Source organism: Planococcus citri, chromosome 3 (assembly GCF_950023065.1).
Source record: "Planococcus citri chromosome 3, ihPlaCitr1.1, whole genome shotgun sequence".
NCBI classification, from domain to species: Eukaryota; Metazoa; Arthropoda; class Insecta; order Hemiptera; family Pseudococcidae; genus Planococcus; species Planococcus citri.
In genome coordinates, this window is record NC_088679.1 from 82736153 (window position 1) to 82751551 (window position 15399).

The 15399-nt window shown below is 36.5% G+C and overlaps 1 protein-coding gene across 2 annotated transcripts in view; it reads left to right on the forward strand.

Moving 5' to 3' along the window:
• The window catches only part of stx (stuxnet), a 32327-nt gene that overhangs the window by 8437 nt on the left and 8491 nt on the right, over nt 1–15399 (forward strand). For both annotated transcript variants that reach the window (XM_065356139.1, XM_065356140.1), the window contains exons 2-3: nt 4466–4553; nt 7907–7963. In XM_065356139.1, the coding sequence (XP_065212211.1) occupies nt 4466–4553; nt 7907–7963 (145 nt within the window). The remainder of the gene's footprint in view (nt 1–4465; nt 4554–7906; nt 7964–15399) is intronic.

Genomic DNA, 15399 nt, shown 5'->3' on the forward strand with positions numbered 1-15399 from the left:
TTCGGTGATTTTCATTTTCAATTACTTATTCTTGTACCTATTCGTAATCTTACAAGCTTTTATTTTTCTGAAAGAAATTCATTTTTGAGAATTCAGTCCCCCAAAATGCTTGTCGTGCAAAAAATTACTCCCCTTTAGGTTTTCAATGTGGTCCATTGAATTTCCAGCTGGTGTATCCAAAATGATCCATCGAGGGACCAGTTTATACAGTAGTCCCCGCTTAATGTAGTCACGGTTAATAGAATAATTCGGATAATGGAATCGAAATGGGTTGGGACGGAACACTTGCATCTTCTTACATGTAAATTTCATCGCTTATTGTAGTGAACAAGATCATTGAGTTTGGTTAATGGAATTGATTAATCTTCAAAAGTTGGAGAAAATCATGGAAATTCAACAAAATTTAACCAAAAAAAGGATGGAAAAGACATGTTTTAAACATGTTAAAATGGCATAAAAACACAAAATAAAGATTATTTTGTAATGAGTGAAAATTAGCAAAAAAGATGATTAAATTTTTGTAAAATTTTATAAAAATTTTACAAAAAATTGTTCAAAACATATTAAAAGGGTACCTATTGTTTCGCCGCGGACGATTCGCCGCGGACGTTTCGCCGCAGATCGTTTCGCCGCCGCTGAAAAAAGGTAATTTTTGGAAAAACGTTCATTTCGCCGCCACAGTGATATATTACGTAATACACATCTGTTCATACATAAAATGCAAGTGAATGGGAAGTAGATACCTAATGTTCATATGTACGTACATGAAATGAACTGAGTAATGGCTGCTTATTTCATCTGACTCTGACCCAAAATATTCAAAAACATGTCTCAAATAATGGTCTTGGATCCGAATACCGTAATGATTCTTAGTTCCGCTGCAAAAATGTGATACGCGATTTTCATACTGGTCAACTTTAAAAGCTCCTCAAACACGTTCGCAAAGTTGTAGACTCACCAAAATTTGGGCACAGAGTCAGGGGGAAGTGCTATTCAAGTTATTAAAATTTTTTTGAAATATACCTATGCATTTTTTAGAATGTTTTATGGCTTTAGTCTCAGTTGTTTTTGAATGCTCCTCCTACGTACTTATAATTTTATCAAACATAAATTCATTTTTCATCATTATGTAATATTTCACCGTGGCGGCGAAACGAACGCTTTTTTAAAAATGACCTTTTTCCTGTTTTTTCGGCGGCGGCGAAACGATCTGCGGCGAAACGTCCGCGGCGAATCGTCCGCGGCGAAACAAACGGTTCCCATATTAAAAGACTAAATGTACCTAACTAAACAACCAAAAAAGTACTAAAATCGACTCTGAAAAACATCGAAAAGTGATGAAATTTCAAAAGAATCTGGAATATTGTGTGTTTATCTTCAGCTTTCTGTGGTTTATAGAATGAAACATACCTGGTCCAAACTTGATTCTAATGAACACGTAAAAATGGAAATTAAAAAAGGAAGTCCAAGCTTATTTATGACCAGGGGAAAGCCCAAATACGAGTAGGATTTTTGCAGTACAGGGTTATAAATTATAATGCTATAAGCAAAGATACCGGCTACATATCGCACCTCGGGAGTTATAAGGTCACATCTCAAAAAAGTGAAATTTTACAGGAGAGTGATTTTCTTTTTTTTTAAAACTTGATTCATTATTTTCATCAACTTATAATCAATTGTGAGGAATGAATAGCATGTCATTTTGAAGATTGGGTATCCTACCTTCATTTAGCATAAGAATATTTTGAAAAATAAAATCTTAAAGAGGAAATATTTCAATGTTTGGAAAACATTTTGAGTTATAACCTTTCATAAAAAGCGATCTGGAGGCAAAAAAAAGCGTCCAAAAAAATTTTCATGATAACAAAATTGTAGAGAATTAAATTTCCAATCGACATAATGTCGTTAGTTTTTTTCTAGAGTGCTTAGTTTTTGAGTTTTTCCCAAAAAACTAAAATTTTAATATATATGCAAATTAATTTTTCTGAAAAATGTTCTATTTTAAAAATTTTTTGTTTTGGAACAAACCTACAAAAAATACACTCCTTGTGATTATTTTACATCTTAAAAACGTTCAACACTATCGAAACTGGTTTCTGACACTTTGTATGTGCAAATTTTACTCAAAGAAAGAGGAGTTTTTTGAGATGTGACCTTATAACTCCAAACAACTTGCAATGTTGTAGAAATTTTGAGTTAGGCCCTTTGCATTTTTTACATGATCTAAGCAGCATACCCGACTCAAAGTGTTATTTTTGGTTGCAGGGGGTCATGCAAACCCCAAAAATGCAAAAACATCAAAATCAATTTTTTTTGAGATGTGACCTTATAACTCCCGAGGTGCGATATTTCGAAATTTTTTCTGCGTTTTTATCTTAGACCGCTTATTAGAATATCCCAGTTAATGGAATTAAAAGTACCTTGGCCCAAACTGATTCCATTAAGCGGGGACTACTGTATTTAAATTTCAAAGTTGTTTGCTAAAGAATCGATTTGCATTTTAAAAGTGGTCCACAAAGGGACCAGTTCATGTTTTTAAAAGTTGTTTCTCGTGGCCCGTCACAAGACCAGTTCACATTTGCAAAGTGGTCCATCGAAGGATCAGTTTGCATTTTCAAAGTGACCCGTTGAGGAACCTGTTCGCATTTTCAAATTGGTCCTTTAAAAGGACCAGATTGTTTTTTCAAAGTGATCTATCGGGGAACCAGTTTGCATTTTCAAATTGGTCCCTTAGAAGACCATATTGTGTTTTCAAAGCGGTCTATTGACGTATCAGTTTGCATATTTTTCAAGGTGGTTCATTGAGGGACCACCGGACCAGTTTGTGTTTTTAAAGTTGTTTCTCACGGTCCATTGGTTTGAAGGACCAGATTGTGTTTTCAAAGTGGTCTATCGAGGAACCAGTTTGCATTTTCAAATTGGTCCCTCGATGGACCACATTGCGTTTTCGAAGTGGTCCATTGAAGTGTCAGTTTGTGTTTTCAAAGTTGTTCCTCGTCCTCTTAGCTCCGTTTTGAGAGCAGTTTGTATTTTAAAAACGGGCCAATGACGAGGGTCCAATTTGTATTCTCAAAGTGGTTCGTTGGGGCACCAGTTTGTGTTTATAGCCAATGTGATCTGAAGGCACTGCGGACACACAGTGAGAATGTGTTATGAACTCCCATTTATAATGTACATCCCCTTTTGCAATTTCAACTAACAGTCGACTTGAAAACTTATAATTTGAAAGCCTATTTTCAGTATCCTTTCATTTCCACGCAGAATTTAAATAATATGTACATTTGCGAACATTCTTCAGTTTTTTCGAATTATCTGATTTGAAAATCTACCAAATGATGTCTGATAGCTGAGTCAGCACATTTGCTAAAATGTATGCATTACCTTGGATTTTAAAGGCTACATAAGGTGGTCTCGATCTTTTTTTACTGCATTTCAATAGCTGCATTTCCAATGATTGATGGATGATGGAGTATATTTACCTACGTACAATCATTTTTGGGTTTTTGTCCGGAAGTCCTTTTGTGGAGTCTTTTTTGTGTAGCCTGCATCCGCACATGAAGCTCAATCAGAACGTATCTATGAAAACTCCCTCAAAATAGTGCTTATAAAGCATAAAAATTGAAGCTTTAGGACCTCCGTCCGTATAGTCAGTAGTCACTTTCTGATGAAATAGACGTGTAGATAGTAAATACCTATACCTACATAACTTGATTGCAAAGCCAATCAATGTAGACAGTGTAGACTAGTGTGGGTAAATGTATACGTAGCGTAGGAGCTACTCGTACATTGTGATTGCAAATGGTTTATGGAAATGATACTTACGTTAATAGAAATTAACGGGTCTTGGTACCTCAACCTATGTCTATCTATACGTATGTAGTCGTATGTGCCCTGCTAGGCACTAGGCAGTCTCTTAGTCGCTGATAGTAACCAGAACGGCGCGGCGAGCGACGACGCGACGCAACGCAGGCAGCAGAGGCGAAGCGTACATGTATTTTTATTCGTAGTATACACTTTTCTCGTATACCTTACCTACCTGGTTACCTGGGCTGCGTACTGCTTAGTGCCTGCTTACTATACAAGTCTGTATTTTATGTATACCGATAGAGCTGTTGTCGAAACAGGCGAACGGCGCGGCGAGAAAAAGTACGCAACGGTATCGTGCACCTGTGGCTAATGCATATCTGCGTGTACATTCGAATACGAATAACGCGTACGAGGGAAAAAAACTTTCTCTACCTGGTCGACTGGTCTGTGTCTGTGTCTGTGTCTGTATGAGCCCAGGTACGCGCTTATTTAATACTACTGGCGTCGCGCCGCCGCGCCGCACCGCTCACCCATCGCACGTCTCACAGCCGTCTTGGTCGTACCCGTAAGCTTATGTACGAGTACGAGTACGAGTACCTACGTCTCGATGTTTTATATGTATGTAATAATCGCTAAAATACACCGCTATTTGTTTCAGACAATTGAAAGAAGGCACCCTGGAAGAGAACGAAGTAATTGATGGAAGCCGTTTGACGCTGTTGCCCATCGTCGAGACTGGTCTTACGGTAAGTTAAGGAATTTCCTACACTACTAATACATACATTACAATTTACATAGGTAGAAGATGATGCGCTAACTTTTTACTATAGTCATCGTAATTTCGGTGCATTATGTAACCTTCTGCAGTAGGGTGTGCGAGTAAACAAGTGAACTATTTTATTGGCCCTCGATTGGCTTCAACTTTATAATTCAACGAATAGAAAGTTACATTTTTGAAAATTCTCGAATTTAAAGTGAAAAATTTCAAAATTTCCCCATATTTCTCTGATTATTCCGGAAGGCTCGAGTTTTCCGACTTTTATACCAGGTTTCCAGAGAACAGACGCCGCCCCGCATATTTGATTTTTCCATCCATTTGTATAATTTCTAAACTACATACAAACATATGTTGAACTTTCAGTGTTTCGGTTGGGTGGCTGCAGTTTTTTTTATGAGCTTTCCTACGTGTTCCCATGTAGAAAGAAATAAACGAAATCGATAACCGACTGAACTAAAGGTTTAATTTCATTATTGAGCTCGTTTATGAGAAGAGCCTTTTCCCCTAATTTGAACGAAATTGAGATTTTGGAAAAAACATGGTCTTAAACCATCACTAGCAAAGTTTCAGCAACGCTAATTGATTTTTTGATATTTGGCGGATTTTTGAAAAAGAGAAAAGACGTCGTGCACACTTTGAGTGATTTTTTTTTACCAAGGATTGGACAAAATGTGGTCGAAACCTTTTTGAAATACAGGCGGAAACGCGTAAAACCAGTAGATGAAATTTCATAAATGACTGTAAATGAGGTAAAAATTGCTCTAAAAAGTGCCATACCTAAATACGTTGATGTGATTTGAAAACATGGGAAAACGCTTTAAAATCAATGGAAATCGACGAAATCCGAAAAAATTTCGGCAAAATGATGGATAAGTGCGTAAAATATCGTTAAAGTGACTTGCGACAGTATACGTAGTCTTTGCAAATCTACGATAAAATGACGAAATTTCAGTAAATTTTTTCCAGAAGTGTAGGTCAAGGATGGACCAAAACTAACGAGGAAACCTCTTGAGGTGTCCGCCTCCGATTTGAACGGGACCGCGATTTTTGGAAAGATCGTGTTCTAAAACCTCCAAATCCAAATTTTCAGCTGCCCAAGTTCATTTTTCAATTTTTGGCGAATTTTTGAAAATCCAAAATTGACTATTTTGGTGATTTATGCTTTTTTTTATAAAAAGTACGTACTTGATCAGTAAAAATGTTCAAAATACGTCCTAAAACTGATATTAACCCCCCAAATCCAAATTTCGCCATTTCCAGCCATTCTGGAGCCTCCAGCGCGGCGTGATTTTTCAATTTCTCCAGAATTTTGCATTTGCTCCAGAAGGTGCGAATATGAAGTTGGGCAGCTAAAAATCGAGTTGTGTGTTATACTCGTTCTGTTTAACAAGTTTATCCACATTTGAGTCGATTTTGGGAGGGACACCTCAAGAGTGGTTTTTTCACCAGCTTTTTTTCAAAATAAAAATATCCAAAAACCAAAAATTCCTCGTTTGTGAGAAAATTTTTGAAATTTGTGCGAATCGCTGTATTTCGTCATTGATTAACCACACGAGGGCGAATTTTGCCATTCCTAGCCTTTCTTGGGCCTCCCTTCAATTTTTGGATATTTTTATTTTGAAAAAAAGCTGGTCAAAAAACCACTCTTGAGGTGTCCCTCCCAAAATCGACTCAAATGTGGATAAACTCGTTAAACAGATCGAGTATAACATACAAATCGATTTTTAGCTGCCCAACTTCATATTCACGCCTTCTGGAGCAAATTGAAAAATCGCGCTGGAGGCTCCAGAATGGTTAGAAATGGCGGAACTCGGCCGCAGGGGGTTTGTTGTGTTCGAAATACAGCGATTCGCGCAAATTTCAAAAATTTCCACGCAAACGGTAACATTTTGATTTTTTTGGATTTCTTATTATGAAAAAAGCTGGTCAAAAACCCACTCTTGAGATGTCCCTCCCAAAATCGACTCAAATGTGGATAAACTCGTTAAACAGAACGAGTATAACACACAACTCGATTTTTAGCTGCCCAACTTCATATTCGCACCTTCTGGAGCAAATGCAAAATTCTGGAGAAATTGAAAAATCACGCTGGAGGCTCCAGAATGGCTGGAAATGGCGAAATTTGGATTTGGGGGGTTAATGTCAGTTTTAGGACGTGTTTTGAACATTTTTACTGATCAAGTACGTACTTTTTATTAAAAAAAAGCATAAATCACCAAAATAGTCAATTTTGGATTTTCAAAAATTCGCCAAAAATTAAAAAAAGAACTTGGGCAGCTGAAAATTTGGATTTGGGGGTTTTAGAACATGCTCTTTCCAAAAATCGCGGTCCCGTTCAAATCGGAGGCGGACACCTCAAGAGGTTCCCTTTGTAAGGAGTCCATATAATGTTTGAAAAGAAAAACTCTCTCCTTATTTTTAAAGCTTTTATTGCAAAGATCTTTTCAAAAAGTACAACTTTTCATCATTTATTGCTTTTTTGTGTATTTTCTGATCATTTTAATTTTTTTTTAACACTGTCTTTTTCATGCAACTTTTGTTGGATTTTGTCAATGTTTACCGAGATTTCATCATATTTTCAATGATCTTACGTGTTTTCAAATGATTATTCAGTTATTTCTCTGAATTTTGCCTAATTTAGTCGGAATATGTTCAGTTTTTAGTGGTTTTCTTCGATTCTGGTGGTTTTTTTCGCGTGTTTCGATATCATTTTACACGTTTTTAATCATTTTTACGCAGTTTTTTCCAAATTCTAATGGGTAGTTGCCAGGAAATCGAAAATTATCAAGAAATAGGAAATCGTATATGTATTGTAGAGGCCCCAGAATGGCTGCAATTGATGCAATTCGGTTTGTGGAGTCGATTTTAGCTTCAGAACTAATTTCCAACAGTTTTACTGAAAAAATACCTTCGAAAAAGTGGTTTGGAATTCACAAATTTGTCAAAAATCAAGTCAAAACTTGAGGTACCTACCTACTATTTTTTTTTGATTTGTGGCGAATTTTTAAAAATCAAACGGTGCAAAGAAAACTAAACATCAAGATTTTGCTTATTTGAGCTAGATGCTGAACTTTTCTATAGGGCCCGTTTTCGACGTTCTCAATCGATTGGAAGCGGTTTCGAGTAGTTTTAAGCAATGCCTCCACCAGATTTCTGCAAGTTGAAATTTCCAGAAGTGGTCGCTAACTTCTCTTTCCCTATTATCGAGACAACCGTATCGTGCCCAATTTAAATCATATACTTACATTTGTGTTTTCTCATCGCTCATCCTGAAAAATTACCTAAGTAATTTATTCATTCGTTTTTGTTTTTTCATTTCAGGCTCAAAAACCCGAATTAAGCGTGATGAATGCGTTGGAAAGCCTAAACGAAGCTCAGGTAAAGAAACTTTCTGAGTGTAGATATTAATTTTCAAGTTGTTTGAAAAACATTATAGGGCACCACAACCAACAACCAACAACGACGAGGCGATATTTGTAAAAAAAAAAAAAAAATATGTATACTTATATAAAGCGTCGTCGTATCGCCTACGTTGCTAATTTTCTCGTATCCACCGGTAAAAAGAGCTAATAATATCGATAAAGAATGAAACGCGAAACGTCATCTTGTATACACGTAACGCCTTCTCGAATTGTTGATTCTCTTTATTTTCGCCGTTTTGAAGAGTCACCGAAAGTCTGACTGTTGAAAATACGGGTTCGATAGCACGGTCTACTAAATCAATAATCAAACATTTGTTTAACGTGAAATACGCCAATTAAAAAAAAATAAAAATAAAAAATAAAAACGCCTCCGTAATGCTCGTGTCCGATGACGGTTCGGGTCGGACATGCTTAAAAACGCGAATGCGAATGGAATTGAGAATTTAACAACGGTGCTCGTTCGCATTTGAATTTAAAAGCGAACGACTGGACGTTTTAGACGGTTTAGGTTGAATTTTGTGGAAATTTTTAACGGTAGATTTGAGACCTGAACTGACTAAGCGAGAATAAGCGTTCGGACCTCGCTGGCCCTGGCTGCTGTGTACATACTCACTCGGATATACTCGTACACTATAGTCGATGTAGGTAATGGTAAAGGTACTCGTATAAGCTATGTAGGTACCGTTTTACGTTTCGTAGTATGGCGATGGCGATGGCGGCGCGTTAACGAATTGATTTTTTCGAATTCGCCTGCAGACGCCTTCGTCGTCGTCGGCCTAGTTCGTTCGACGGTCGAATGTGCGGTGCTGCTTCATTTTTGCGTGTTATCGATGATTCGGAGATTGAGAGATCGAGTCAAAATCATCCATGTTCATTTGAAATTGCAGTTTTTCAACGAAAACGTGAGATTTAAACAGAAAACTGTTTCTCAGATGACAAATTTTCAAGCAGCTTTTGTATCTGCCGAACGAGGGTGGCGTGAAAAAAGGAAACATATCTCGGATTCTGACGAAAATTGGCGGAGAAGTTTGCTTCTAGTGGGAAACTAGCCAAAAAAAATGTTGAACCTTCCGGTCCTTCAAGAAGCTGAGTCAGGGAGCCTAAAAGTCGAGTCACTGGGGTCATTTTTGAAAATATCGTGGTTTTTTTGCCACTTTTAGGTAACATAACCTGTCGAGTTTGTCAACCTCCCTGGCCCTTCGAGTTCAAAATTTAACAACACTTTTAGCCCTTTACCAAACGCTCGAAGATTGGGTTGGTGCTCCCAAAAAAACCTAATAAACCATCTGTCACACGGTTTTTTGAATTTTCAGGAATGGAAAAGGGACTATGAGGGATCGAATCGAAAAAGTGAGTTGATATTCGTATTCAACGTACTCGAAAACGTGTGAAACGATAAGTCACGTGATACTTATTTGACTTTTTTTTTTACATTTCGACCAAAACCAAAATTTTGGGGCTTTGTCCCCCCCCCCTTCCATCATGGTTTTGTGAATCCTCTCACGAAAAATTCGTTATTGTAAATATCATAAAATTGCATGCTTCTTCGTGCTGTCTTTTGGCCAAAAAATGTACAAAATCAAGGGAAAAAGTACAAAAATCGAAAATGGACTTGAAAAGTTTGAAATAACCACCAAAATGCAATAAAACATACAAAATTCACAAATTTTGAAATAAAAGAACGTATTTTTCCATATACTCGATGAGAGGGGGGGGGGGTAAATTGAATTGATACCATTCAAAATAATGATGTACTTGTGTCTACGAGAAAAGTACGAAATTTTGTTTTTCCGATTCGTTGGACAACAATCCTGGATTTTTTTAAATTTTTAAATATAGCAGCTCCGAAACTTGATGAACTTTTAAAAATTGAGTTTTCAAAAAAGTCAACTTCCGAATTTAAAAATTTTTGCCGAATAAGTATATTTTTGAAACTAAGGACCTACATACTCTTGATTATCTTTAAAAAAATTTGCAAACAAGTTTTCCCCAATTTTTAACAGTCTCGAGCTATGAAGCTCCAAATTGGGCATTATGATCTAGAAAATTCCAACTGGTAAAAAACCATTCCCGTCATCGCTCATTTTTAGATAAATTATTTCTGTTTTGAGAATTTTTTTCTTCTCAATAAAAGAAACTTTCAAAACACGAAATTACTCCGATTTTTTTGATTCTCAACCGCTCCGTAGAACCCTGAAAGTGGTCTTAGATTTTCAAATACTACATATCTTTTGGGACGCGGCCATTTCTCTCAAAACAGGTTGGGCAAGAAAACACGATTTTTTCAAAAATGCCCTCTCTTTGAGGACTCAAACATCCTTATCCAGGAGCACCTTTGGAGCTAGCAATCCTTCAGATTACCTAATTTTAAACTCAAAATGAAGGTTTTTACTAAATTTAGTCAAAATTTTGATTTTTTTTTCACGATCCACCCTAATACGCACGAGTATGTACCTACAATGACCCATTTCAATGTTTTTGATATTATATTATTGATTTTATTCTAACTTTTGATTTGGTGGCTGACTGCAGGTTAGAGATATATGTACCTTATACCTACTTTGTTGTATGTTCGATGTACTCGTACTCGTATGTACCGTACATAGGTAGGAGAATGGATTTTAGAGCGCGAACTTGGCGATGTCTAGATTAATTAACGACGACGCGATGCGGCGCGGCGCGGCGTGGCGTGAAAATAAGTCGTGGTACCTTTAAGACCTTCATGACGCCGTGTATGGCCAATATGTGGGACAATGTTATAGGTAGCGTTATTCTGGAAAAACTCGTTTGGCGCGGCCGCCGTGTGCTTATTTTGCAACGTCTGGTCTGCTACGATGAAGTTCATGATCTTCTTTCTTGGTGGATGTGGATGTGGAAGATTTGCCCATGACGACGTTACGTAGCGTTAAAAATAACGTAACTTACTTACTCTCGCGCTCTGTAGAGATAGGTATAGGCGAGGTAGGCGAGGTAGATGTGCATCAAATGGGAAAAGAGCCGAGAATAGTGTGCTAGGTTGAGTGGAAAGAAAAAGATCCTTCAAAGTACAGGAGTTCGTAACATTTCCCAATTCCAATACAAAGATAGGTTCTCAGAGATCTCTCGTTGATTTCACAAATTTGATCAATCAATAATCAACACCCAACAGCCGTTCTGGGGAGGATTTGGTTTCGGCGTGAGTGAAAGAAGCGTGTGAAGCAATGGTGACGTGCGCCATCCTATCCGCCATCGCCATGATCTAGCGTTTATTTCGACTTTGTTACACGTTGTGAATCGATTCGATTGTTATATAGGTAATAGGTAAAGATAATTGGTAATTTTCAAAACGAAGGCTATACAGCTGTGATCGAGTAGGTATTGTTTTATTTTAACTCTTCGACAACGACGACGACGACGACGACGACGATGGTGTGGCGTATAGGTCTAGGTACGATGGTATGGTACGAATATATGGCGCACCGTGTACCACGGTCAAGTTATATAAGCTGTAGTTGATTTGTAGCTTGTACTTGTGTATTATGATGGCGATGGCGTGGTTACTGGTTAGGTATAGGTATTGTGTGCTGGTGCTGGTGCTGGTGTTGTATGCTTGGTCGAAGCGCCGCCGCGCAACAGTACAATACGATGGGCGTAATACGTGTACCAAGTTTCGCAATATATATGCGAGGTATATTGGCGGCCGTCAGTGAAGGAAAAAAAGACTTGGGCCGACGACGATGTAGCATAATCAACGAAAATTAGCCGCGGTTTCGGATCGTCACCTGCGATAGGTCTTTTCTCAATCGTAATTCCAGCTATACGCTGTAAAACTTGGTTATAACGATCCCTCTGGTGACCGATCCAACAAAGATTGCGAAAATGTACCATTTTTTCAATAGTCAGTATTGCTTTTGGCCAAAAGTTATCCGTTTCTTGCAAAAAAAATCCAATAAGCCTTACTTTTTTCTTAAAATTGTACAATATTGTCTTACTTTTTGCCAAAAATGCTGGCTTTTCAGCAATTGTTTTTTACATACTTAGTCAAAAATTACAAAAAAGTGTCATTTATTAATTCCGAAAATCTGCTGATTTTTCGGAAATCTCGTTTTTTTGGTCAGAATTTACTGTCAAAAGAATATTACTTTTTTGCCAATAATTTGGACAATAATTGCCAAAAAGTCCTGTATTTTCCTGAAAATTCTTTAAATAGAAAATAAGATTGTCAAGACTGCATAGTCCAAAACCATCGATACCTACATTTACAAACAAAATTTTCCATTTCTCATCTGAAAAAAGTAAGATTTTTCTGGTAAAATTGAGAACCCCTATGGGTAAATATTGATAAAAGAATACGTATCATTTACAAAAGAAAATCCAGTTTGTCATCTTTGGCCAATATGAACATTGAACAAGTTTTTCGTGGGTGAAATAGTGATGAAAGTTTTTTTAATCCTATCACAAAAAGTTGATAGATGTAAACATCTTTATACACGATTGCCGGATTTTTTCAAATTTTTAAATTACTGCTCCAAAATTTGGCTAGCTTTCGAAAAATTGAGCGTTCGAAAAAAGCTCAACTTTGAACTTTTGAATTTTTTGGTAAATATTTTTGAAACTGATCTCAATCGCATTTTAAAACTCGGTAAATAGATTTTTTTTCTCAAATTTTTACTGTAAATAAGGTATTTAAAAGTATCGCTTTTGCCAGAAATTGTCAAAAAGTCTCGCTTTTTCGACTGGAATTTATTTGCGAATAGGATTATTTTCTCGCCAATAATTTTCAAGAAATTGAAGGGCCCAGTTCCAAGTCGGCCTAAGTCCATTTTTATCATTTTTGAGTTAGCAGCGCCATCTGGTGGTACAGGTCGGTTAACACCTTTACCACCTTGTCCCAACACCTGGCGTTACTTTTTTCGCTCAGGAGTGCTGTTTTGCCGGCTCGAAAAAAAAACGATTATTTTTTTCATTTTTTTTTCTTCAGAATAGACGAAATTTGAAGGTGCTTTGAATGAAATTTTTTCAGAAATGTATTAAATTAATAATTCGTGAATTTTTTTTTGAAAAAAACGCATTTTTTCAGCTCTTTTTCGAGATTTTTAACGTCAGATAATTCCAAAGTGGCCTAAGTCCACTTTTTCTGACTCTTTGACGTGCTCTGGAGCTGAAAATACGCAAAATTAAAAAAATACCAATACGGTACTTTAAAGCAGAAAGATCAAGCTTCACAACCATATAATCACATCATTTATTATTGAAGCGGAAGGGCGAGAAAAACAGTTATTTGCGTTTTTCTCGAAATGGAAAAAATGGACTTAGGCCGACTTGGAACTGGGCCCTTCAATTGTCAAATCTTAATTTTTGCCAAAAATTGTCAAAAATGTTTCACTTTTTCAAAAATTGGCAGAAATTGTCGCTTTTTTCAAAAAATTCCACAAAGTCAGTTTTTTTAAAAAAAATTCCAAATATTTTTCTTTTTAGTCAGAAATTTGCTAGAAACCCTTCCTTTTGTTAAAATTGCCAAAGTCTCGCTTCATTTTGCTAAAAATTAGATTGTTGCCAGAAATTGCAAAAATTCTCACTTTACTGCTGAACATTGTCAAAAAGTTTCAAAATATATTGTACTGTAGTTCAATTTTTCAAAGTTGAAACCCAGAATATTATACGAAAATTAATCGAATCTGTAATCATTGATCAATTTGTGTGTTTTTTTTTTGAGATTTCTTCTTCATTTCATTAAAATGGTTTACTCGCGTTTTGTCAATGTTTTGGTTGCTTTTTGATTACTTTTTCAAGCTTTTTTGGTTACTCCTATGTACTTTTTTTTGGAAAGAATCGAGTACGAGCCCTGATAGTCATCAAAAAAGTTGGGATGTAGCGCAGGTCACGAGAAGAAATTGTGCAACTGAAGTCGAGGCCCGCGACCTGAACACAAAGCCTTAGTTATTTTTAAAAAATAGCATGCTTAGCATAGGAACCCGTAGCTTTGATCATTTTTCAAGAGACTAGAACCCTAAACTTTGAGACCAAGCTAAGCAAGTTGCAGAACCTGAGCCTCAATGTAGGAATTTCACACTTTAGACCGAGAACTCGGAATGTGAAAAAAATAGCTGAATTCTCAGCACTGATGTAAACGGCAAATCATCGTTTGCGCTTCTAATTGTTATCAACGGAAGCGCAAACGATGTATTTTTTTCAATCGTTTGCGCTTTTTACTAAAATTTCGTCAGAGTAGCAGTGGTTCCCAAAACAGCATTTAAATATTAATTTTTTGAGAATTATTTTCTGAAAGTTTCAGCATTTTTTCGTAGTTGGTGCTTTTTGAAGGAAAAAATGATAATATGTATAGTTAAGTTCATAAAAACAGTTCTGTATTTTACTTATTATCAATTAAACAAGTGCAACAACACAACGAGTAAAAATAACCAATTAAAAAAGCGAGAAGATAAAAAAAGCGAATTAAAATTCGATATAAAAAACACGAATCTTCAATAAACGTACAACAAATAGAAAATTAGTTAAAAAGGAACATGAAAATAAGTACCTATTGCACTAGAGTGGAGCGGAAAAAATTTATAGTCTTCGATTTCGCTGAAATTGAAGTATGTTGGAGATTTTGAGTTGAAATGACCCCAAAAAAATTTTCAGCCCCCCACGTGCCCCTACGGTGGAACGGTGACCCTCCAAATTAGGGTCATTTTGGAAAAAAACGTTGTTTTTTGAATTTACATAAAAGTATCAATAACCAACTTTTATCGATAACATTTTATTTAATAAAGTCAACGGCATGTAGGTAGTTAGGAATGTATCCTACCAATGTAAGGCGCATATATATGTACAATGTACCTACCTGTAAACTCTCATATCCATTACATATGCGCTGAGTACAACTTACATCAATCATTTACCCATTCTAGTTATTTATAAGGGAAGAGAAATGTGAGTAGGTACCTATTTATGGGACTCTGTTGAAGTGAAGAAATGCTTCTGTATGTGTATTGTGTACTAACACCTTCCAGTAGGTGCCTAGATGTTACTAACAAGTTTGGGAACCCCTGCTTTTCAAAAGCGCAAACGATTTACGAAAAGCGCAAACAGTTAACAGCCATGTAAACGTATCTTCACCCCACCACCCCCTCCCTCACTTACCAGTGAAGTAAAACAAAATATTGCGTGTTCAAAAAGAACTCTGGCAGAAGTTGAAGTTTTTGGGCATTAGCTTTAAAAAAGTCGAGGACTTTGGCGAGTATTACGTAAATCTGGTCGGTTTTGGATTTGGGTCTTCCAATTCCGCTCAATTTTTTCTAGATTTCTTACTTTGGGAAAAAAAGAAAATTGCTATCTATTTGCCCTGAAATAAGCAGTTTGCAAATTTTCTGCTACTCGATCGAACCCTTGAAGCGGTCTTGGATTTTT